Here is a 23,988-nt window from a genome sequence, read left to right as displayed (position 1 = left end):
CTCTCTCTCTCTCTCTCTCTCTCTCTCTCTCTCTCTCTCTCACACACACACACACACACACACACCTAGAAGAAGCTCTCTTTGACTTTGAAAAAAATTACTGATAGTTACATGCAGAATATTCTATATTGATGTGGTAAACAGAATAAAACAAGTCTAAGAAGTAGAGTCAATGATGGAATAATTAATAAGAAAATAGTGGGAGGTTTTAATCATTTATATATTATTGAGAATATGGTATACCAAGAGTGTCCAAAAGAAAAGCAATGATGCAGACTGAAACACAGGAGGTTATAGCTGTTGTTATATTTAGACAGAACTTACCTTTGTATTTAAAGTAAATGTCTTTTTTGTTTACTTGAGACCATTTATGTTTTTTTAAAACAGGTTTCAAGGTGAAACAACTTCAACTTTGTGATGCTCTTGAAACTATAAAGACTCAGAAAGGATAGATCTTACTCTAGCGAATAATTGTCTGAGTTCCTTCTATCTGGGTGGAGTAGCCTTCTGTGCACATTGAGATGCCAGCAGACATCAGAAGATATTTGCATCCCAATCAAGAAGCACCTGAGTAAAGCTTGGGAGCCAGTCTCTTCATAAAGAATGTATCATTCTGCTTTCCTAGAGGAAGGGAGGACAGTGCCATAGTATAACCTCAGGTTATTAGCAACACAGAGCCAAAAGGACCTTGGGGCTCTTGTGGATTGTGAGTTCTATAGTTTCCCACCCCCAAAAAGGCACAAATGACTAGAGTAGTCAGCTATTCTCTTCTCAGATAACATGAATACAAGGTTCCTTAATAATGTTTTCTCATCTGTGTATGACAATAGAATCTCACTGAGTCTATTAGCTTTATCCTTGCTGAGTAGCCCGTCTCCTCTATTTCCGAGTGAGGTTGGCTTATGCTTAATTTTGGCACACAGGTATAAAGCTGTGTAGCTCAGAGCATTGTTGCAGTTTTTAAGCATCCTACTTATCCATATATCAGTATGAAGTGTGACATAAAATGTTTTTAAATTTGTAAAGAAAATATAACAAAGTAATTAATTGAGAAAAGAGACACAAAAAAGGGCATAGATATAAAATACATTTTGGTTAAAAAAATGTTAAAAAAATGCTTTCAGATGAGAAAGGATTGGATATGGTAGCTTTCTCCTAAAGTAATCAGTGTTCCAAAATGTACATAGAAATTTATAAACCCAGAAAGGTTAAGCACATTACAGAAGGTCTGTGTTAAAAAGGCCTACAAGAGTTAAAAACTTGAAAATAGTAATGTATGATTAAGTTTATATTCATGGCCTGCAGGTAGCTCAACAGATAAATGTACTTGCCACCTCATAATGCAAGCCTCATGATCAGAGTTCCATTCCTAGAAGCCTCTTAAAGGTGGAAAGAGAGAACAAACTCCATAAACTATTCTTGGACTTCTGCATGCATGTTAGAGCATGTGCCCTATCCACCATACAACAATAATAAAAATGTATGACTTTATTGTAATTAAACATTACTTTTAAAGTCCTAACAACATATTATTTGGTGCTTATTCATTGATCAGTCTACTGTGGACACAAGGAAGATGCTACAGAAGCAAGAAACGGGATACAAGTACTCCAGGATAACTTTTAAATTTGACTGTTGGAATTTTCTGCAACAAAGTTGAAAGAGAGACAGTCCAAAGGGCCCAGGAAAAAAGATTACAGGCAAGAGAACAAGCAGAATCTAATTGGGACCCTGCCCAGTAATGGTTTTGTAACAAAGGTTAACTGTCATAAATAAAGGGCGGGGCAGGGCAAGCTGGTTGTCAAGGTTCCGAGGGCTTTCATTCAGTTTCCCACCAGTGTGGGACAGCGCTGTGGATCAGTCCCTACTGCATGTCATGCCTCCACTGCACTTTGGCGCACGAAGGCTTCTCTTCACGTGGCAACTTTTGTGGCTGCTGGCCGCAGCTGTTTCCATTCCAGAGTTCACTGGAAATCCAGTCCAGTTGACTTCAAAGCCCTGGGTGCCAACCAAGCTCTGGTCTTGGCACCCTTCTGATCATCCACCTAAAGCCGCACATACTCAAATATCCAAGACAGACGCAGGGGACGTTGATCACCTGGGGTCCTCCGTTTCCACAGAGATGTTGTCCCCACTTGAGGAGTTGACTGACAGTTTGCTTCTGTTCCAGGACCCTAGTACTCTTCAGGAGCTGAACCCAGCATCTGAGGAGCTCATTCCCCATCAGGACCTGACTGACAAGCTGACAACTGGGAAGCAGCCAGGGAATATGTTAATGCCAAGTGGGGATCAAAATCAGGCTCCCACTCTGTCTTCAGAGTTCAAAAGTACTGCCAGTCTAGGTGGGGATGCAGCAACAACGTTCATTGTTTCACCCAAGGAGTTGAAGAAAGATCTAGCTCAGCACAAAAAACTTGCTAAAGTGGTTGTTGGAAAACCTCAGTTTCAGAAACCAATTATGGATGATTATTATGAAGACCTGACTATGAATGAACCTCATTCTTATAACCTTCCTCTGCAATCCCAGGAGAATGCAGACGAAGTTCCTGAGCTCTTAGAGCAGGTTGAACTTGACCAGATGGAGACACAAACTCAAAATCCAGAGAACCTCCAGCAGGAAGCTCCAGATTATTTTCCACAGTCTCCTGAGGAAGATGAAACTTTAAATCAAAAAGAAGACCCACTTCACCATCAACTCTATTATACTTTGCCCACTATTACAGGTAAGCCTGTAGATACACAACTTAAAATTACTTCTGAGCCTATAAAGGAGGTTGAGTCATCTTCATATGAGGAGGAGACTCCAACTCAGACTCCAGGTCCTCTTGTTGGAGCTGAACTTTTTCTTAGCCAGCAGCAGCAGCAGCAGCCAGGTGAACCTTCTGAGACTCCTGAGGAAGGTGAATCTTCTGGAATTGATCTGGAGTCTTCAGTTCAGCCTCAGGAGGATTCAGAGGAGGTAGGCGCCTTACCAACCCAGCAAGAAGATCTATCTCAACATTTAGACCCTGTTTTGGAGGATGAATCTTCTTTCAGTGAACTAGAGCAACCAATTCAACTTTCTGAGTCTCCTGAGGTGGTAGGATCAGGTTCTGAAAACCAACCAGAAGCCTCAGTTCAGCCTACAGTGTTCCCTCTAGTCGAGCAAGAGGCTCCATTTGGAGCTCCAGAATCCCCTATTGAGACTGTAGTTGAAACTTCACCAATTCCTGAAATCCAGCCAACTCAAAATGAAGATTACCAGTATCACTTGCCAAATGTTACAGTTATACCTGTGGATGTGACACTTACTGTAACTTTGGGACCTATAAAGGAGATTGAGCCTTTTCTGGCCCAGCAGGAGTTCCCAGTGCATGCTATAGAGTATTCTAATGATATCGAACCTTTTCTTAAAGAGGAAGAACCTCCAGCTCAGGCTTCTGAGACTCCTGGGGAGAGTCAATTTGAAAGCCAGCCAGAGGTACCAGTTCAAGCCTCAGAGTATGATGAAGAGTTTAAAAGTTCTGCAACTGAACAACTAGCTCAATTTCCAGAGAATCATGGAGTGACAATTTTGCCCTCAAATCTCTATCAGACTCAGCATTCTAGCTTGTCAGATGTGACTGGTCAACCTTCAGATCTGGCTATTACCATAACAGAAAACCCCATAGAGATGGGAACTTCTGTCTATTATGATGCTGCTGCAGCGCCTGAAGAGGTCGAATTCTTGAAAACTCAACAGGGTGTTCTATCTCAATCCCTAGAACCTATTTTGTATGACAAACCTTTAAGCCAGCAGGAAGACATAACTGGAATATCACAGATCTCTGAGGAAGGAGAACCCTTTCTAGCCCAGCAGGAGACTCCAGAACATAGTCTAGAGCTACCTACTGAAGAGATAGCTCAACCTCCAGGTCACTATGAGGTAACAGGTCTACCCCTGGGTCATGGCCAAGTTTATTCTCCAGCATCACAGAATATCCTAACTCAGTATCCAACTGCCCCAGAAGAGGATCAGTATTCTCCAATTGGTCAAGGGGTCCCAAACCAACTTGAAGAGTTTTCTGTGGAACCTTCTCCAAGTCAGCAGAAACTATTTCCAGTGCTAAAGCCCACTGCAGCTCAGGCTTTAAAACCTCCTAGGGTGGGAAATTTTTCTCTAATCCATAACAAGATTCCACATCACTCTCCAAAACCACTGAAAAATATGGTAACTGACATTCCAGGACACAAAATGACAGTTCCAAGACCAGATCAGGATCAAGGTGAGTATACAATATCATCTAATGGTTCATTTCAGCCTTCAGACCTGGAAGTCACTGTAACTTCAGGAATTACTCCGGAGACTAAGCATATGTTACCAAAGAGAACTATAAATCCACAGACTTATTCTCAAGTGAAAATCTCACATCCACAGCATGTAGAGACTCAGCATCCAAACCCAGCTAAAACCACAGTTCAACCATTGGATCTGGAACTTACCATAAGTCTGCAATCTACTCCTACGGAGAACTTTGCTCAAACTTTGCAGGAGACCACAACTCAGTTGACAGGGCCACTTAAAGAGGTTACAGTGCAAGCTCCAGAACATCATGAGGGGACAATTCCAATACCAACTCAGGATCAAGCTAACTATCCACGTTCACCCACTGTCTCATTTCAACCCTTAGATCTGGAACCCACCACAACTCCAGAGGCTACTGGAGAGCCTTATCATCCTACAGTTCCACAGCAGATTATAATAGTTCATGCTCCAAAGCACCCTCTGGTGATATATTCAGAACAAGTTCACACTCAGCATCCAAACCCTACTGAAGCCACAGTTCAACCTTTAAATCTGGAATTTATCCTAACTTCACAACCTACTGCTGAGGGAGAACTTCCTCAAACTCTACAAGACAGCACATCTCAGATAATAAGAGAACCACCTATAGAGGTTGTAGCTCTAGTCCCAATGTCTCAGGAGGTGACAGTTCAAACGCCAAGTCAAGATCAAGCTGAATATTTAACCTCATCTACTGTCTCATTTCAGCCATTAGACCTGGAACTTTCCATAACTCCAGAGTCTACCAGAGAGCCTCATCTTCCTACAGTTCCACAGCAGACTATAATAGTTCATCCTCCAAAGCACCCTCTGGTGATACATTCAGAACAAGTTCACACTCAGCATCCAAACCCAACTGAAGCCACAGTTCAACCTTTGGATCTGCAACTTACCATAACTCCACAACCTACTGCTGAGGGAGAACTTCTTCAAACTCTACAAAACAGCACAGGTCAGATCACGGAATCACCTACAGCGGTTGCAATTCCAGTCCCAGTCTATCTTGATGTGACAGTTCCAACACTAAGTCAGGATCAAGCTGAATATTTAACCTCACCCACTGTCTCGTTTCAGCCCTTAGATCTGGAACCCACCATTACTCCAGAGCCTACTAGAGAGGCTGAACATTTTATAACTCCAAAGAACACTACTGCTTTTCCTCCTAAGTACACTCATATGTCACTTCCACAAGAAGTTTCTGTTCAGCACCTAAAACCAACTGAAGACATAGTTCCACCTTTGGATCTGGAACTTACCATAACTCCACAACCTGCTACTGAGGGAGAACTTTCTCAAACTGTGCAGGAGAGCACAACTCAGATTACAGAACCTCATAAAGAGATTATAGTTCCAGTCCCTGTATTTCAGGAGGTAACAGTTCCAACACCTAGTCAGGATCAAGCTGAATATCAAACATTTCAGCATTTGAATCTAGAACTCACTTCAGAGCCTACAAAAGAGGCTTACCGGTCTACAGTTTCAAAGGAGACTATAACAGTTGATTTTCCAAAGCACTCTCAGCATCCAAACCCAGATGAAGCCACAGATAAACCTTTGGATCTGGAACTTACCATAGGTTCCAGTCATCAACCTACTGCTGAGGGAGAACGTTTTCAAAGTATTCAAGAGACCACAACTCAGATTTCAGAAACACCTAGACAGGTTGTAACTCCAGTCCCAGAATATCAAGAAGTGACAGTTTCAGCACCTATTCAGGATCAAGCCAAGTATCCACTTTTACCCACTGTCTCATTTCATCCCTTGGACCTGGAACTCACTATAAGTTCAGAGCCTCCTAGAGAGGCTTACCATACAACAACTCCAGACCAGACCATGGTTCCTCCGCAAAAGTACCCTTTGGGGATATATCCAGGGCATGCTCACATTCAGCATTTAAACACAACTGATATCACCAATCAGCCTTTGGATCTAGAACTTACAGTACATAGTCCACCTACAACTGAGGAAGAACATTCTCAAAGCATTCAGAAGAACACAACTCAAATTACAGAACCAGTTAAAGAAGTTGTAGCTCTAGCTCCAGAAGGTGAAGATGTGACGATTCCAATGCCAATACTGGAACAAACTGAATTTCCAACACCGAACAGTGTGTCATTACAGTCTGTGGATCAGGAACTCTCCATACTTTCAGATCTTCCTGGTTGGACTCACCACCCTCAAAAACTAAAGGAAATTAAAAGACATACACCAGGAAAGATTTTCCATCATTATGCAGAACCTCCCATGGGAAAGATAGTTGAACCTCCAGATCTGTTTTTCCTCAAAACTGCAAAATCTAAACCTGTGCAGGAGACCTCAGTTCATATTACAAAATCATCTAAAGAGATTGTAGCTCAAAGTCCAGAAGATAAGGAGGCTGTGCTTCCAGATCCAGTTGAGGGTCAAGATAAGTCTCCAAACCCACCCAATATGTCATTAAAGCTTTTGGATCAGGAACATATCATACCTTTTCTTCCTCGTGGACTGGCACAGGAGCCTCCAAATCCAAAGGAGACTAAAAACCATACACCAGGGAAGATTTTCCTTCATTATGCAAAACCTCCCATGGGAACGGTAGTTGAAACTCCAGATCTGTTTTTTCTCAAAACTTCAGAATCTAAACCTGTGCAGGAGACCCCAACTCAGATTACAAAATCACCTAAAGAGGTTGCAGCTCACACTCTAGAATATAAGGAGGGGGTTGTTCTGGCTCCAGTTGAGGGACAAGCTGAGTCAGTAACCCTACCCAATATGTCATTACAGGCTTTGGATCAGGAATTCACCATATCTTCTCAGCCTCCTGCTTGGACTCACCACCCTCCAANTCCAAAGGAGACTAAAAANCATACACCAGGAAAGATTTTTCTTCATTATGCAGAACCTCCCATGGGANNGGTAGTTGAACCTCCAGATCTGTTTTTNCTCAAAACTNCAAAATCTAAACCTGTGCAGGAGACCCCAACTCAGATTACAAAATCACCTAAAGAGGTTGTAGCTTATACCTTAGAATATAAGGAAGGGGTGCTTCTGGCTCCAGTGGAGGGACAAGCTGATTCTCCAACCCCACCCAATATGTCATTACAGTCTTTGGATCAGGAACTCACCATATCTTCTCAGCCTCCTGCTTGGACTCACCACCCTCCAATTCCAAAGGAGACTAAAAATCATACACCAGGAAAGATTTTTCTTCATTATGCAGAACCTCCCATGGGAGTGGTAGTTGAACCTCCAGATCTGTTTCTTCTCAAAACTACAAAATATAATTCTGTGCAGAAAAACCCAACTCAAATGACTAAATCACCTAAAGAGATTCTTGCTCCAACTCCAGAATATAAGGAGTGGGTGCTTCCAGTTCCAGTTGAGGGTCAAGCTGAGTCTCCAACCCCACCCAATATGTCATTACAGCTTTTGGATCAGGAAGTCATTATACCTTCCCTTCTTTCTCCACCAGCCTATGACACCCTAAATCCCAAGGAAACTAAGACTCATACACCAGGAAAGATTTTTCTTCATTATGCAGAGCCACCCATAAGAATGTCAGTAGAACCTCCAGATCTGTTTTTTCTCAGATCTACAAAATCTAAATCTGTGCAGGAGACTCCAACTCAGATTATAAATTCACCTAAAGATGTTACAGCTCCTACTCTAGAATATAAAAAAGGGGTGCTTCCAGCTTCTGTTGAAGGTCAAGCTGAGTCTTTACAGCTTTTGGATCAGGAACTTATCATACCTTCCCTCCCTCCTCTACAGGCTCACAACCCCTCAAATCCAAAGGAGACTAAAAACTATACACCAGGGAAGGTTTTTCTTTATTATGCAGAACCTCCCATGGGAACGGTAGTTGAACCTCCAGATCTGTTTTTTCTTGAAACTACAAATTCTAAACCTGTGCAGGAGACCCTAACTCCGATTTCAGAATCTCCTAAAGAGGTTGCAGCTCAAACTCTCGAATATAAAGAGGTGGTGCTTCCCGCTCCAGTTCAAGAACAAGATGAGTCTGCCACATCACCCAAAATGTCATTGCAGCCTTTGGATCAGGAACTCACCATATCTTCTCAACCTCCTGCTTGGAATCACAACCCTCCAAATCCAAAGGAGATTAAAAACTATGCACCAGAAAAGAGTTCCCTTCATTATGCAGAACCTCCAATGGGAATGGCAGTTGAACCTCCAGATCTTTTTCTTCTCAATACTTCAAAATCTAATCCTGTGCAGGAGAACCCAACTCAGATTACAAAATCACCTAAAGAGGTTGTAGGTCAAACTCTAGAATATAAAGAGGGAATGCTTTCAGGTCCAATTGAGGGTCAAGATGAGTCTCTAGCTCCTCCCAGTATGTCATTACAGCCTTTAGATCAGGAACTCACCATGTCTTCTCAGCCTCCTGGATATACTCACCACTCTCCAAATGCAGTGAAGACTGAAAACCATACACCAGAAAATATTTTTTTTCCTTATGCAGAACCTCCCATCGGAATGGTAGTTCAACCTCCAGATCTGTTTTTTCTCAAAAGTACAAAATCTAATCTTGTGCAGGAAACTCCAAGTCAGATTACAAAATCACCTAAAGATGTTGCAGCTCACACTCTAGAATATAAGAAGAGGTTGCCTCCAGTCCCAGTTGAGGGTCAAGCTGAGTCTCCACCACCACCCAATATATCATTACAGCCTTTGGATCAGGAACTCACCATATCTTCTCAACCTCCGGGTTGGACTCATCACCCTCCAAATCCAAAGGAGACTAAAAACTATACACCAGGAAAGATTTTTCTTCATTTTGCAGATACTCCCTTGGGAATGATAGTTGAACCTCCAGATCTGTTTTTTCTCAAAACTACAACATCTGAACCTGTGCAGGAGACACCATCTCAGATCACAAAATTGCCTAAAGAGATTATAGCTCAAACTTTAGAATATAAAGAGGGCTTGCTTCCAGTTCCATTTGGGGGTGAAGATGATTCTCCAACTCCACCCAATGTTTCATTACAGCCTTTGGATCAGGAAATCATCATATCTTTTCCTTCTCCTGGACAGGCTCAGCAACCACCAAATCTGAATGAGAGTAAAGAACATCAGCCCGAAGAGATTCTCTTTCACAATGCAGAACCTTCAATGGGAACAGTAGTTGATCTAGATCTGTTTTTTCCTAAAACTATGGAATCTAAACCTGTGCAGGAGGCCCCAGCTCAGATTACCAAATCACCTAAAGAGGGTGTAGTTCAAACTCTAGAATATAAAAAGCTAGTGGTTTCATCTCTAATTGAGGGTAATGCTAAACATGTAACACCCAATGTTTCATATCAACCTTTAGACCTGGGACTCTCTGAATCCTCTGGCTCCACTAGTGAGGTTTATCATTCTACTACTTTCAATGAGACTACAGTTCCTTCTTCAATGCATCTTCAAGTCCCAATGCCACATTTGTACTCAAATTTTTCTGTAACTCAACAACCTAATACAATGGCTAAACATTCTTCCATAATGAAGGAGACTCCAGCTCATCCTTCAGAGATACCTGTGGAGACGGTAGCCCAATCTGTAGAGCGTTACCCAGCAACAGTTTTAACTTCAGTTTATGTTGAAACTCAACATTCAAATTTATCAGTTATAGTGACTGCACATTCTGAAGTTCCAACAACCACAGCTCCTTATCAACAGGCTATATATTCTGAAGTCCCAACAACTACAGGTCTTTATTCAGAGGCTACACATTTTGGAGTCTCAACAACTACAGCTGCTTCTCCAGAGAGTACACATTCTAAAGCCCCAGAGACTACAGCTCTTACTCCGAAGTGGCCTGGTACAACAGGTCTATCTCCAGATCAGGTTGAGAAACATCCAAGCCCAACAGTTCAAGTTTTGAAAATGGAATCTACCATAACTCCATATCCTGAAAATTCTAGTACAGAAAATGATTTAACTATAGAAAAAACTGCCTACAATTACACCAACATATGTGACTTCTGCTTGTGTGTAAATGAGACACTGTTGTGTGTTCATCTCAGCCCAAAATGGAGACTCCAACAAGTGCCTGTGCCAAGGCCCAACACCTACAATGACACTTTTGCTATCTTGTAAGACTCAACTTTTCTTATTTCTGTTTTACATTCTGCCTGACATGGCAACCTTTCCCTCAAAGCCTTCCCAGACCTTCCTTGTCACCCCAGCTCCCATCAATTGACTTTTTGCTTTTACCTTGGCTTGTCAGCTTTTTATTGTCTTCACTTTCCTTCTTACTTCAGTGCCCCTTCCCCAAACTTTTATTTATGATAATTTTCTTTTTCATTGCTTAACGTCTGTTCTTCTGTTTCCCTACACCGTCTTTATAATTTATTTCCTTAGTGAAGATGTAACAGGCTGATTAGAGTAGATTGCAGAGCTGGACTCCTGAGGCTGGACCCCAGATCTTTCATGTGCTAGGAAGAATGCTTAGCTGTGAATGAACTTCCTAACCGGTAAAATGGGAAGTCTGATAGCTACTCTCTCATAGGGCTGATGTGAGTCTTAGTTAAATACAGGGAAGATTTATCTTAGTTCTTAGCATACATGAGTGCTAGCTGTTAATACTTTGAAATTTCTCAGTTTTGTCCAGAGCTCATTCTTGTTCTTAGCTTTCTATATTTTACATTCATTGTGTACACTACTCAGGGCTAAGAAGTATGGGAGCTATATATGTATGGAGTTTTTCTCTGGAACATGAATTACTAGACAAGGAAAGGGGGAATGTTATGTTAAATCTTAACCTTTGTCCCAAAGTGTTTTTAAATAAAGTAAAAATAGGGATTACAGCATAAGTAAAGGCATAGCTACAAGAATAAGGATTTAGTGGAATCACCAGCAAAGAGAAAGCAATGAGACATATTATGAAATACTTTGAATATCAACTCTAGTGGTTTGAAAGTCACAGTATGCTATAGAGAACCATAGAAAATTTCTAAGAACTACTGAAAAACTATTTTAAATGGAGGGCAGAACCTTGCTATGTAGTATAGGTTGGTCCTGACTTCATGATCATCTTGCCTCAGCCCCTTAACTAACAAATATAGGCATGTGTCGTAACACTCAGATATAGGATTATTTTAGCACCCGTGTGTTGAGTGATCCAGGGGAGAAGCTTAATTCTTGATGACCATGTAGAAGGATCTAGCAAAATTTAGGAATAAAGTGAGGGAGAACTGAGCCACTGTGGCCATTTGGTAGTGGGAAGAAAACCCTGAATCTGCACAGAGTAGGAGAGGATAGGATTTAGTGACTGACTAAAGAGTTGAGAACTGATGCTGCCTTTAGTCCCAGCACTCAGGAGGCAGAGGTGGTAGATCTCTGTGAGTTCAAGGTCAGTCTGGTATACAGAGCGAGTTCCACACCAGTCAGGGCTTATAGGTGAGAGCTCATTTCAAAAAAAAATGAACCCACAGTTTGTCCTTGATGAAGATGAGGAAGACAGTTTAACAGATGGACTCAGCAGTCAGGAATGAGAGCAGCATGGGGGTGGGGTTTGAGTTCAGTTGTAGGCATTTCCTTTATTGGTGAACATAAAATTAGCTTAGGTGAGAGGAGATGTTCACTATCAAGTGAAAAGATTTTTTTTTCTTCTCTAACATAAAAAACAATATTTTCAAACTGAGCAAGAAAGTCTTCACTGGAGTAAGAACATACGGAGGGTAAATACTCAGTGAGTCAAAGGACAAAGAAACTGAACATAACTAAATTTAATAGCTTCTTTTAAGCATGTGGCACTCATGTATAGATTCTCAGTTTTGAAATGTCATGGAAGCCTTTGTGGTGACATGTACCTATAATCTTAGCACTAGGGAAAAATGAGAATCACAAGCTCAAGGCCAGCCTAGACTGTACTTGTAAGATCCTTTCTCAGGATGACAAAGGGGCTAGGAATATAGCTCAGTGGTAGATTGCTTGACTAGCACACACAATGCCCTCGATCCCATTATTAGGGCTGGGAATGGGGTGGGGGGCGTGGGACACCTGGGTAGATCACTCAGTTGCTAACATGTCCAAATTGCAAGTATGGGGACTACAGTTCAGATCCTCAGAATCTCATGTAAATGATAGGTTAGTGTTGACAGTCTACCTGTATTTACAGCTTGAAAGCTAGATACTACCGGAACAATCTGGCTGACACATCTACTATATCGGCAAGACTCTAGGTTTGATTGAGAGACCCTGTCTCGGTAAAGTAGAAGAGTGAGTGAGGATAACCATTAACATCAAACTTGGGCTTCTGCATGCACACATGCAAAATGGAAACAAAACATACAATGTTTATAAGATAATTTATACACTTCACTCCATAGACCTTGTCACTCTTCTTCTGTGCCCTACCATCCATAACATAAATCCCACTTGCATTTTGTGGTGCAAAATGCACTTTCATTTGTGTTTTTCACAGATGAGCTAAAACTCCTTTCACAGTGATTTTGTGCCTTTTCCTTATGTGGCACGTCTGAGAACTATTTCCACACCAGTACATTTCTTTCACTAGTTCTAATTTTATCATCTTTCTAACACCTACACAGGCTTCAACAGACAGCTCTTAAGCAAAGTTTTGGTATTACTAATATGGTTTCTTAGTAGCGAATAGTGATTAAAAATTTGCCTATTTTAATGACCATATTAAATTTTAAATCACATATATTTTTATGGGCTTAAAGAAGGAATTCATTTAGACACAGTAAAAATACTTAGTAATTAACTCTCCTTTTTAACCAAAAGGTGGGTCAGATTAGCAGTTGACCTTTTGAGGAAGTATCTCACCAGTAGTCATGCGTTCTTAACTGTGCTCCCTTGGAGACTGATAGATTCGGGAGTCATAAAGTTGGTGGCGTCCCTCATTCTGCATCGAGCACTTCCATGAAGGTGTTATGATTTTTACTGGTTCTGTTTATTCTTTTCCTATGTATTCAATTATATCAACTGTTTCTCCACAGAAATTTCAAAGGAAATGATATTTCTTACATTGACAAAAATGTATGGAAGGTATACCGTTGGACTGAGAAATTGTGAGTAGTGTGTGTGTGTGCATAGATATATTCTCTCCAAATACTATGCAAAATAGTGCACTAAGGCCTTTTTTGGTCCAGATTTTGAGGTGAATATGTCTGAGGAAAGACATTTCCTCTGTGCATCCCAGTAAATTTCTGATAGCTCAACATGGAAGGTTTAGGGTAGAGATAAGGGTGTTCTAATCCCACTAAATATTGATTGCACTTTCCTGGTAAGTTGCATGAGGTCTGGGGTGCGGTTCAGTGTTAGTACACTTGCCTAGTGCATGAGACCATGAGTTGGAACCTCACTAGTGCAGGCAAAAATTTTAATTTCAATGTTGTGGGGTTTCATAAGAGGCAGATTTGTTTTGCAGTACAGGAATAGTCTATGATGTCATTTTTAGTGGTTAGTAGTTAAGTAAGTGGGATATTGAAACCTTCCTTGTGCCATAATTCCTCAGCTCTGAGGTAACCACTACTCTAAATTGGTATATATATCTATCAGACACATTTGCATATAGAAAATAAGAGTGTCTCAGCCTTCCTTATCACTTTTACATAAATGATAACATCTGGTAACTTATTGTTTTCACTTCATGATATTTAAATTTTTCTTTCACATGTGTAGAGGCTTATACTATTCATTTCCAGTTCTGTTTAATATTTCATAGTGTGGACACATCTGTGAGAATTTAATATTATCCTGCTTGTGTTTAGAGACTATCTGGCTTTTCTGTTACATGTCTGGCTGTAATAAATGCTCTGGATACCTTGGACAAGTGTTTCTATAGACCAGATATCTAGAAATAGAGCCTTTAGGATAGAAACATTTTTACACATGAAATTTTAACAGCCCTAAAAATAAGTAGTGCCAACTTACACTCTAGGCAATAGCACATGACCGAGTGTATCTCTTCATCCCATTTCACCACCAATGTTCTCCGTCTGTTTGATGGTTTTTGATCCAGGTAACCTTTTAATTTTCCAGAATTCTCAGCGAAAATCGTCTGACTGAATTACATAAGGAGTCATTCGAAGGCCTGCTATCCCTCCAGGTTTTGTAAGTTAATTGAGCATATCTATTTGTAAGTAATGAGTTGTCTGTGGATGGATTAGATACTAACATCTCTTCAAACAATAAAACGTGCAATTATTGAGTAGTTTGGCAGTGCTTGCCTATAATCCCAGCCCTGAGGAGGTGGAAAGTGGGAGGATTGCCGCAAGTTGGAGAGCTGCATGGTCTACATAGTGGCTTTCATACCTGCTCCAGGGCTGCTAGGCAAGAGCCTGGCTCTAAAAACATGATCAAAGAAAATCTGCAGTTATGTCTGTCTGTGGGGGTGTCAGCCTATCTCTAACATTAAAATGCCTTTTATGCATTTTAAATTTCCTAAATCATAGACAAGCTTCAAGCAGAAGAACTCCATTTATAGAAGGAAGATGTTAGGAAGATCTGAGCCATTACTGAGACTCACATGACCCTTGTTTTCTAAGGCGTATGCTTCTATTTGGATCTTGCCGTACCTCCATCAAGTCTGGTCCATGTTCCCATTTACTGTAGCCCATGAGTTGGGAGTGCTTTGACACTCTTATGGGACTTGTGTAAGCTGATGTGGCAGGGTGCCTGATAACAACTTAAGGAGGCAAGATTCATTTTGGCCCTTCATCTCAGAGGTTTTTGGTTCCTGACAGCTGGCTCCATTGTTTCTGGGTCTGTGTGTGGGCTTAGAAACCTAACATGTTTACTAATTTAGCCTTTACAAAGAGGTTTAAGACAGCATAGTAGGATTTAAGAAATTAATGTTAACTTTGAATAGTTGTATCAAAGAGAAGAAATTAGCCAACTACATAACTTGAATTTGAAGGTCATTAACCCCGAATGTTTTGACAATATTTTACCCCTTTGAGATACAGTCTCATGTAGCCCAGACTTGCCTTGAACTCTAAATAGCCAATAGCCTGATAAATTCTTGCATCTCTTACCTCACATTTCCAAAGTTCTGGGATTACAGGGATCCATTGTCACATAGTTTTTATAATTCTGGGGATCAAATCCAAGGTTTTTGTGCATGGTAGGCAAGACCTCTACTAACCACGATAGTAGATACCTTATGCTTTTTTTTTTTTTTTTTGAGAATTTGCAGCAGTCCTCCTACTGCAGCTTCCTAAATGTTAGGATTGCATGCATGTGCCATCATATCAAGCTTCATATGACCTGAATGAAATTGACAATGAAATATAGTAGCTAAATAGTAGATTATATAAATATTATTTACACGATGAAGTTATTAGGAGAACAGACTGGTATTACAGTTTTCAGTGTAATAAGTTTTATGCCCATGTCAAAATAGATACTGAAATAGTGGTTAATATGTACATACAAAAGTTTACTTGAAGCAAACATCCCAGAAATACCTCTGTCATTCACTGATTTAAACACTAAAAGGCAGGGGTACTGGCATATGACTTCAATCATAGCACTGGAGAGGTAGAGGCAGGCAAGTCTCTTGAGTTTGGCTGAGGCCAGTCTGGTCCATAGTGAGTTCCAGGCCAGCCAGGGCTATATAGTGTGCAGAGACTGTATAAAAAAGTTTTAAAAAAATCTCAACAATGTTGTCAAGGAAAAAATACTCGCAACAGTAATTCTACTTGTTTAGAGTTAAGAATATTCTATGTTGTTCAGTGCCAGAGCTAGGTTTCTAACCTGTACCCATGGGTTCAGAACAGCACAAATCTTTAATCATTACTGAGCACAAAAGAAAAACAAAGTGACATTTTTTTTTTAAGTGAATGGGGTGTATTTTCACTTAGAGAGTGTTGCGATAATTCTCCAACCCAAATATGCCCTGGCAATGAAAACACAACTCAATTGATATGAATACAAGCCGTGTACCTAGATTGGGCGGAGCTACCACTACACTACCATCTTCCCCATCGGTGAGACCCCTTATAACTTGCGGTTTCTCCAAGCCATGTGCTTCTGCTCCGCTTCCCTGCTTCCCTTCTACCTCCTCTCCTCTGTCTCTCCAACCCCTCCTCTCTCCTAACTTTCAGCTCCACCTTCCCTTTTTTTGCCCAATAACCGGCTCTAGCCTTTTTTTTTTTTTTTTTTTAAACAAATTAAGGTGGGAGAAGGTTTACAGGAAAGTGCTGATTCATTCCTGGGAGAATGGAGTTAGCATCAAATTACAAATAGCCCCAGAGCTATCAGCAACAAGAGAGCATTAGGGAAGTGCGCATACAGAGTTTTGTTGTTGTTGTTTTTTGTTTGTTGTTTTTTTTCGAGACAGGGTTTCTCTGTGTGTCATCCTGGCTGTCCTGGAACTCTGTAGACTAGGCTGGCCTTGAACTCAGAAATTCGCCTGCTTCTGCCTCCCAAGTGCTAGGATTATAGGTGTGCGCCACCACTGCCTGGCACATATGCAGAGTCTTATATGGTGTGAAAAATCTTCTGTCTTCTGGGTGTGGTGATATACGTCTTTAATCCCAGCATTCTGGAGGCAGAAGCAGGAAGATCTCTCTGAGTTTAAGACCAACCAGGGCTGCATAGTGAGACTTGTCTTAAAAACAAAACCACTTTCCTTCCATAGACACTCAGAGCATGACCATGATTAGTCTTACTTTGTATTGGTATTTTGTGGGGCAGGGGCTTTTGTGACTAAACTACCAAGCTGTACAAATGCTTAGAGAAAATAAAATGAACTTAGTGGAGTAGTCCTTATTATTTTAGTTTATAAACAATCATTTCATGTTAATATTATTATTCATTTATTTAAATGTCCTTCAATTTTAAAAATGTGTTAAATAGAACATGCCAAATACTGCATCTGTTATTGGAGGCACAGAGAGGCATAAGACAAGGCTCCTTCCCTCTCAGAGCTCACATACTGTGAGAGAAACAGCACATGAGCATGAATCTTAATGCTCTGAGACATAGAAGATTCAGCCATGAAGTCATAAACTGAATTTCTTCCAAATAAGCCACGTTTTTTTAAACTCACCAACTATGTGTTTATTTTATAAATATTTGAGTTTGCTCAAATACCTGTGTTAGTCTCAAACTTGGTGGGCAATGTAGATAAGTTGGACTCCATGCTCTCAAGGAGTTTTTAATTAGAAGAAGAGATGCAAAAATAATTTGAAAAGCATGGTGGGGCTGGAGAGATGGCTCAGCAGAGTTCGATTCCCAGCATCAACCTCAGGGGGCTCACAACCTCCTGAACTTGTAGCTCCAGGGGATCAAAAACATACATACACAAAAATAAAAGTGAAATAGTTTTAAAGTAATGAGGTCTGAGGCGTGGGCTCCGTGCCTAAGAGCACAAGCCAGGAAAGCCCAGTGACCCACTCATTTAGTCCTTAGAACCCACACTAGAGAAAAGCCAGACGCAGCGGCATGCATCTTCAGTCAGTCAGCTATCCTACAGTAAGCAGTATGGCAAAAACAAGAGACCCTGCTTCAACAAGGTAGAAGACTGGAACTGATTTCTGGAAACTGTCCTCCTACCTCCACACATATATACATTCAGTTTTTATAGGTCACTGAGGTATACATTGTGTCTAGAGAACAGAAGAAGAGAAAAGACTTGGGTTTGGTTCATGGAAGGTGTTCCAGCACCAGTGCAATTTGAGTAAGACCTTGAACAGTCCCTGGGAATCATCAGGCAGGTCTCTTGGGGAGAATGTGCTAAACACTAAAAACAAGAGTGGAGAAAATGGTACACATCAAAGAGTGAGAGGGGTGCCCTGTTGAGCATCTGCAGAGGATAAAAGGGAAGGTAGTTCGGAACCAGGCCTTCTTTAGGTCTGAGTGCCAAGCCAAGGAGCCATGATGGGATCATGGCTCTGTAACTCATGCACTAAGACAGCCCTCAGTTTCACCTAGAGAACCTGTTAGAACTTCGTGCTGACAGCACCCCCCCCCCAGATACCAATTCAGTAAGTCTGGGGTAGGGCTGAGAATTTCCATCTTAAGCTCCCAGGTGCCAGATTTGTGCTTGTAAATTTAGTATTCAGGAGACTGAGGTGGGAGGACTATATTCTACGTAGAAAGAACCTGTTTCAAAAACAAGTCACTTAATAATTCTCTCAGGAAAGACAGCCTCTGAAACTTACCAGGGTTTATAGCTTTCTATTTATATATGAGGGGCATAAAGGCTGGGATACTTAGTGTAGGTTTTGGGGCTCAAGAAAGTTCAATTATAAAGCCAAAGGTTTAGAGTTTAAACAAAAACAATAGCAGTATCAAGTCTAAATTCTGTTGTTTATTCATGCTAATGAGATATCTAATCGCTAACCAAAGCAATATTTCCCTTTTGCTTTTCCTAGGGATTTATCCTGCAATAAAATACGCTATATTGAAAGAGGGACATTTGAACCATTACCTTTTTTGAAGTATATGTAAGTTACAAATATAACTCATTCATATTTGGAATTTTATAACCCCCATGCTGCTTATTCTGATGCATGATTAAAATTTTGCTAGTAGGAAATAAGCCACACTCAGTACAAATAACACATGTTTTCTCTCATATGGAGAAGGCAGACTTATGTCTATTTTTTTTTCAGTGCTGGGGACCAAACCCAGGGACTTGTACTTGCTAAGCAAGCGCTCAATGAGCTAAATCCACAATCCTTAGACTTACATGTAAATACACACATATGTCTCATGAGTGTAGAAGATAGACTGTGTAGAGCAAGAAAGAAGTCTAGAAGTATGTAGAACAAGAGAGGATGATGGGAGAGAGAAAGACAGCATTTTCTATAAGTTGAAATCTAGATTTAAGTGAGTGGTGTGTGTGTGACATGAAAGAAAAAGTGAGACTGAGGGGGAAGGGGGAGAAGGGGAAGGGACAGTGGATAATGGTAGGAAGGATAAGTAAAATATGCATCCTTACAAACACATATACCATATATAATGTGACCTGTCATGATGAAATCCACTATAGTATGTAGATGAAACATTTTGTAGCTAATAGAAAGTAACTAAAATTACACAGAAAATCATTATGTGTGTGTGCTTACGTCTGTGTACACCCATGCAGATGTGTTTATGTTTTATAGCCTTCTACCATATGAGTCCTGGGGCTTAAACTCAGGCCTGGTGGCCAGCCTTTTTACTCATTGAGCTATCTCACCAACCCACATATTTTTTTGTCTTTGGTTAAACTGAGTGAGACTTGTCTTACACTATAGCGCGGGTTCTTAGTCGGTGTGCCTGTGCATCCAGGTGATATTTGGGAACTGTGGGTTTGCAAATGGCAGACACCACAGCTATTCTAAACACTCTCCAGTATATATAGGACAAACCTATAAGGCAAAACAGGGCTCCAGCCCAAAAATTCAGTGGTACTGAGGTTGTGAAACCCTGTCCTAGAGAAGTAAGATCATTGGGGAAAAAAAGGGGACTTAGTTGTCATTTACAACTACATTAGTACATTGCATATGTAAATATGAAGTATAAATCATAAGCCAATATTATCCACAGTGAGATTTCCTTAGTGAATTGAGAAAGCATTGAAACTGTTTCTGGGAAGGGTTATGTCTCATCATATGCATATTAGGATAATTATTACTGTTTTGAAGAATTTTTTTCTTTTGGCTCATGTCTTTTTAATTTTTAAAAATTATTTTAGGAACCTTGGGTGCAATTTACTCACTGAACTGAGCTTTGGAACATTTCAAGCATGGCATGGAATGCAGTTTTTACAGCAGTTGTAAGTAGGCAAAAGAGTCAGAGATCCTCCCCACCCCCACTCCCACTATTAAGAGTCCCACAAGGACACCAAGCTCCACAACCATATGTATGCAGAGGACTAGCTCAGATCCACACAGGATCTGTGACTGTCATTTCAGTCTCTGCTTAGTTGATTCTGTGGGCTGTGTTCTTGTGTATCCTCAACTTATCTGGTTTTCTTTAAGGGTTATTACTCATTTCCTCCTATTTTTGTTTCTTTTCCTTGATTTCTTTAAGGGATTTATTAATTTTCTTTTTAAGGACTCGCTCACCTTCATAAAGTTCAGCTTAAGGTCATTTTCTTGTGCTTCAGCCGTGCTGGAATATCCAGGGCTTGCTGTAGTAGGATAACTGGGTTCTGGTGGTGGCATATTGCTTTTGCTGTGGTTGTGTTCTTACACTGGTGTCTAGGCATCTGGATTTAGGGTGATTATAGATCTAGGCGCTGATTTCTGTGTTTGTCTTTGTTGAATGGGTGTTTTGTTCCTTGGTTTCTGTTTCCTCTCTGGTCTTTTGGCCAGGGTGGCCTATAGTTGAATAGAGGGTTTTTGCCCAAGTTGGTGGCTGGACTTCTGATACCCAGGTAGCCTTTGTTGGAGCAGAGGCCTTCCACCAGAGTTGTGGGGTTCTGGCATCCTGCATGGCCTCAGAGGTTCTGGCAGCAGGTATGGACTCTGGTGGGACACAAGCTTCTTGCATCTTTTCCAAAGGCAAGTTGCCAAGGGAGAGAAGAGGAATTCTGTGACACCTACTACATGATTCCTGGAGTGTTTTTAAGTGAAGTTCTATTTTCCCTGCATTACAAACTTTGTACAAAGGTCTCAACCAAGGTGGGTTTGTCCAGAACTGAATGGAGCCTAACCTCAAAGGCTTCTCATTGCACAGAATGTGTCAAAGTCCTGACTGGGGCTCTAGCAGCTTCTATATTAATAAACTCTGCATAATTATTAATCGAATATTTAATTTCCAAAATTAGTTAAGGGTCAGGCTCCTCAAGATCCATAGTCACCTCTGGTTCCTGGTACTTACTGGAATACAGCCTCCATGTTACTGACAAACACTGATGCTACATGTTAGTGGTACCTAACCTAAGAGGGGCAGATGCTCTTGAGTCTGAAATTCAGGTCAAAGACACACCAAAAGCTCATTAGTTATGTACCATTGCTTTATTGATAGCAGGATTCTTACCCGTTTTGTATAAAAATATTTCAAAGATCTAATAGTTGGTTTATAATCTACATGGTAAGTGTATACTCACCCCCTGAATTAAAGTGCTTCTTTTTATCCACAGAGACCCAGACTGGTGGATTTTAAAAATTCTTTTAGTCAATTAATTGCTTCTAACAATAAAATTCCACGATTTTACAAACTGAAGAACTCCACAAAGCAGAACAGCTTCATATTATTCACATGCTGGCTTCTCTAATGCATGCAAGCATTATGCTGAAAACAAATATGAGCTAAAAGAAAGTGAAAGATCTAAGCTGTACCCTATCTAAAGCTTTTAGTTCCTGTAGAACTTACCTACAGAGTATTATCAACACTGAGTGTAGCCACACTGAGGCTAACGGAGCTGCCAGCCTGTTTTGGAAACAGCCAGTGTTTCCCCTGCTCCCCTGGTATTGGTTTCCTGTAGGAAGCTATCCATCTGCAAAAGTTCGCTCTTTTCAGGAAATGGTCCTCCCTTTGGTCTGGACAGGATCCTGGCATCTGCCTCTCACATTCAGATGGCACAGACACTGAAGATGAGTAGAGCAACTTCAGTCAGTCCTTTGGATGGTTTAGTGGGATGTTGAGTTTGTAGTCATCCTGCAGTTTTGAGAGGGTCACATCCAACATTTGTGACACCTTTTCCTGTTGCATCCTATTTTCCTGCTGGTATAGCAAGGCGTCTTCTCCTCTAATCCTGATAATTTGTCCTCTGTCTGAAGCCGGTTTTTGATTATGAGGTGTCTATGATGTTTCTGAGGTGTCTGTTATGTTTCTGGTACTAGGTAAAGTATTGACACAAATAAGATAACATGTTGAGCTGCTTCTTCTTCGGGAAAACACCAAATGACAGATGACACTGGTGCAGCAGGAGGGGGGGGTTGGACCCACGGGCCCAGGATTAGGAGGCCTCCAGCAGCTTCCACAGAGGATCCAGCAGCAATCTTAGGGGTCGTGGAGGCCGTGGCGTGGTGGAGGCCGAGGGGCTCGTGGAGGTAAAGCAGAAGACAAGAAGTGGATCCCCATCTTCAAGCCGGGGCGCCTGCTTAAGGACATGAAGATGAAGTCCTTGGAAGAGATCAGCCTGTTCTCCATGCCCATTAAGGAGTCTGAGATCATTGACTTTTTCCTGGGTGCATCCCTAAAGGATGAGGTTCTGAAAATCATTCCAGTGCAGAAGCAGACTCGGGCTGGCCAGCGCACCAGGTTTAAGGCTTTCCTCACTGTTGGGGACTACAGTGGTCATGTTGGTCTTGGTGTTAAGTGCTCCAAGGAGGTCGCCACTGCCGTCCAAGCTTGCCATCATCTTGGCCAAGCTTTCCATCGTCCCTGTGCGGAGAGGCTGCTGGGCGAACAAGATTGGCAAGGCCCACACTGTTCCATGCAAGGTGACAGGCTGTTGTGGCTCTGTGCTGGTGCGTCTCTTTCCTGCCCCCAGAGGCACTGTCATTGTCTCTGCTCCTGTACCCAAGAAACTACCAAGGATGGCCGGTATAGATGACTGCTACACTTCAGCCAGAGGCTGCACTGCCACCCTGGGCAACTTTGCCAAGGCCACCTTTGATACCATCTCTAAGGCCTACAGCTACCTGACCCCTGACCTCTGGAAAGAGACTGTGTTCACCAAGTCTCCTTTTCAGGAATTTCTGATTGTCTTGTGAAAACCCACACCAGAGTTTCTGTTTAGAGGACTCAGGCTCCAGCTATGGCTACCACATAAGGGTTTTTATACAAGAAAAATAAATTGAGTTTGTTTTTAAAAGAACAGATAATATGTTGAAAGTTCATAGAATGGTGTTTGGCACATAATAAATACTCAAACATCATCATATCTCATTTTTTACTTTCTCCCAGACTCTTGCAGTCTTACTATTCTTTTTTCAGTTAATTTATTTTTTGCATATGAGTGATCTGTCTCCATATACACACCAGAAGAGGAAATTGGAAATTGGGTCCCATTACAGATGGTTATGAGCCACCATGTAGTTGCTAGGGATTAGAGAAGCAGCCTGTATTCTTAACTACTGAACTATCTCTCCAGCCCCACAGTATTACTATTCTTTTTTATTTATTTATTTTTATTAGATATTTTCTTCATTTACCCTATACCCTCCCCTCCCCCTGTCCTGCTCTGCTCCTCAACCCACCCACTCCCACTTCCTGGCCCTGGCATTCCCCTGTACTGAGGCATATAATCTTTGCAAGACCAAGGGCCTCTCCTCCCATAGATGGCCTACTAGGCCAAACTCTGCTAAATATTCAACTGGAGACACAAGCTCTGGGGGGTGCTGGTTGGTTCATATTGTTATTCCTTCTATAGGGTTGCAGGCCCCTTTAGCTCCTTGGGTACTTTCTCTAGCTCCTTCACTGGGGCCCCTGTGTTCCATCCAATAGATGACTGTGAACATCCACTTCTGTATTTGCCAGGCACTGGCATATCCTCACAAGAGACAGCTATATCAGGGTCCTGTCAGCAAAATCTTGCTGGTATATGCAATAGTGTCTGGGTTTGGTGGTTGTTTATAGGATGGATCCCCGGGTGGGGCAGTCTCTGGATGGTCCTTCCTTCCATCTCAGCTCTGAACTTTGTCTCTATAATGCCTTCTATGGGGATTTTGTTCCCCATTCTAAGAAGGAACGAAGTATCCACACTTTGGTCTTCCTTCTTCTTGAGTTTCATGTGTTTTGCAAATTGTATCTTGGGTATTCTAGGTTTCTGGGCTAATATCCACTTATCA

At 41.3% G+C, this 23,988-nt stretch overlaps 1 protein-coding gene across 1 annotated transcript in view; it reads left to right on the top strand.

The window, feature by feature from the left end:
• The first annotated feature begins 1,758 nt into the window (after positions 1 to 1,758).
• The window catches only part of LOC110304566 (titin-like), an 85,383-nt gene continuing 63,153 nt past the window's right edge, over positions 1,759 to 23,988 (top strand). Inside the window, exons 1-5 of the mRNA XM_021175964.2 lie at positions 1,759 to 10,377; positions 13,249 to 13,320; positions 14,294 to 14,365; positions 18,634 to 18,705; positions 19,941 to 20,021. Of these exons, the coding sequence (XP_021031623.1) occupies positions 1,877 to 10,377; positions 13,249 to 13,320; positions 14,294 to 14,365; positions 18,634 to 18,705; positions 19,941 to 20,021 (8,798 nt within the window). The 5' untranslated portion in view covers positions 1,759 to 1,876. The remainder of the gene's footprint in view (positions 10,378 to 13,248; positions 13,321 to 14,293; positions 14,366 to 18,633; positions 18,706 to 19,940; positions 20,022 to 23,988) is intronic.

The sequence above is a fragment of the Mus caroli genome, chromosome 11 (assembly GCF_900094665.2).
Source record: "Mus caroli chromosome 11, CAROLI_EIJ_v1.1, whole genome shotgun sequence".
Lineage (NCBI taxonomy): Eukaryota > Metazoa > Chordata > Mammalia > Rodentia > Muridae > Mus > Mus caroli.
The sequence above is the reverse complement of the archived record's forward strand: the minus strand, read 5'-3'. Positions and strand labels throughout refer to the sequence as shown.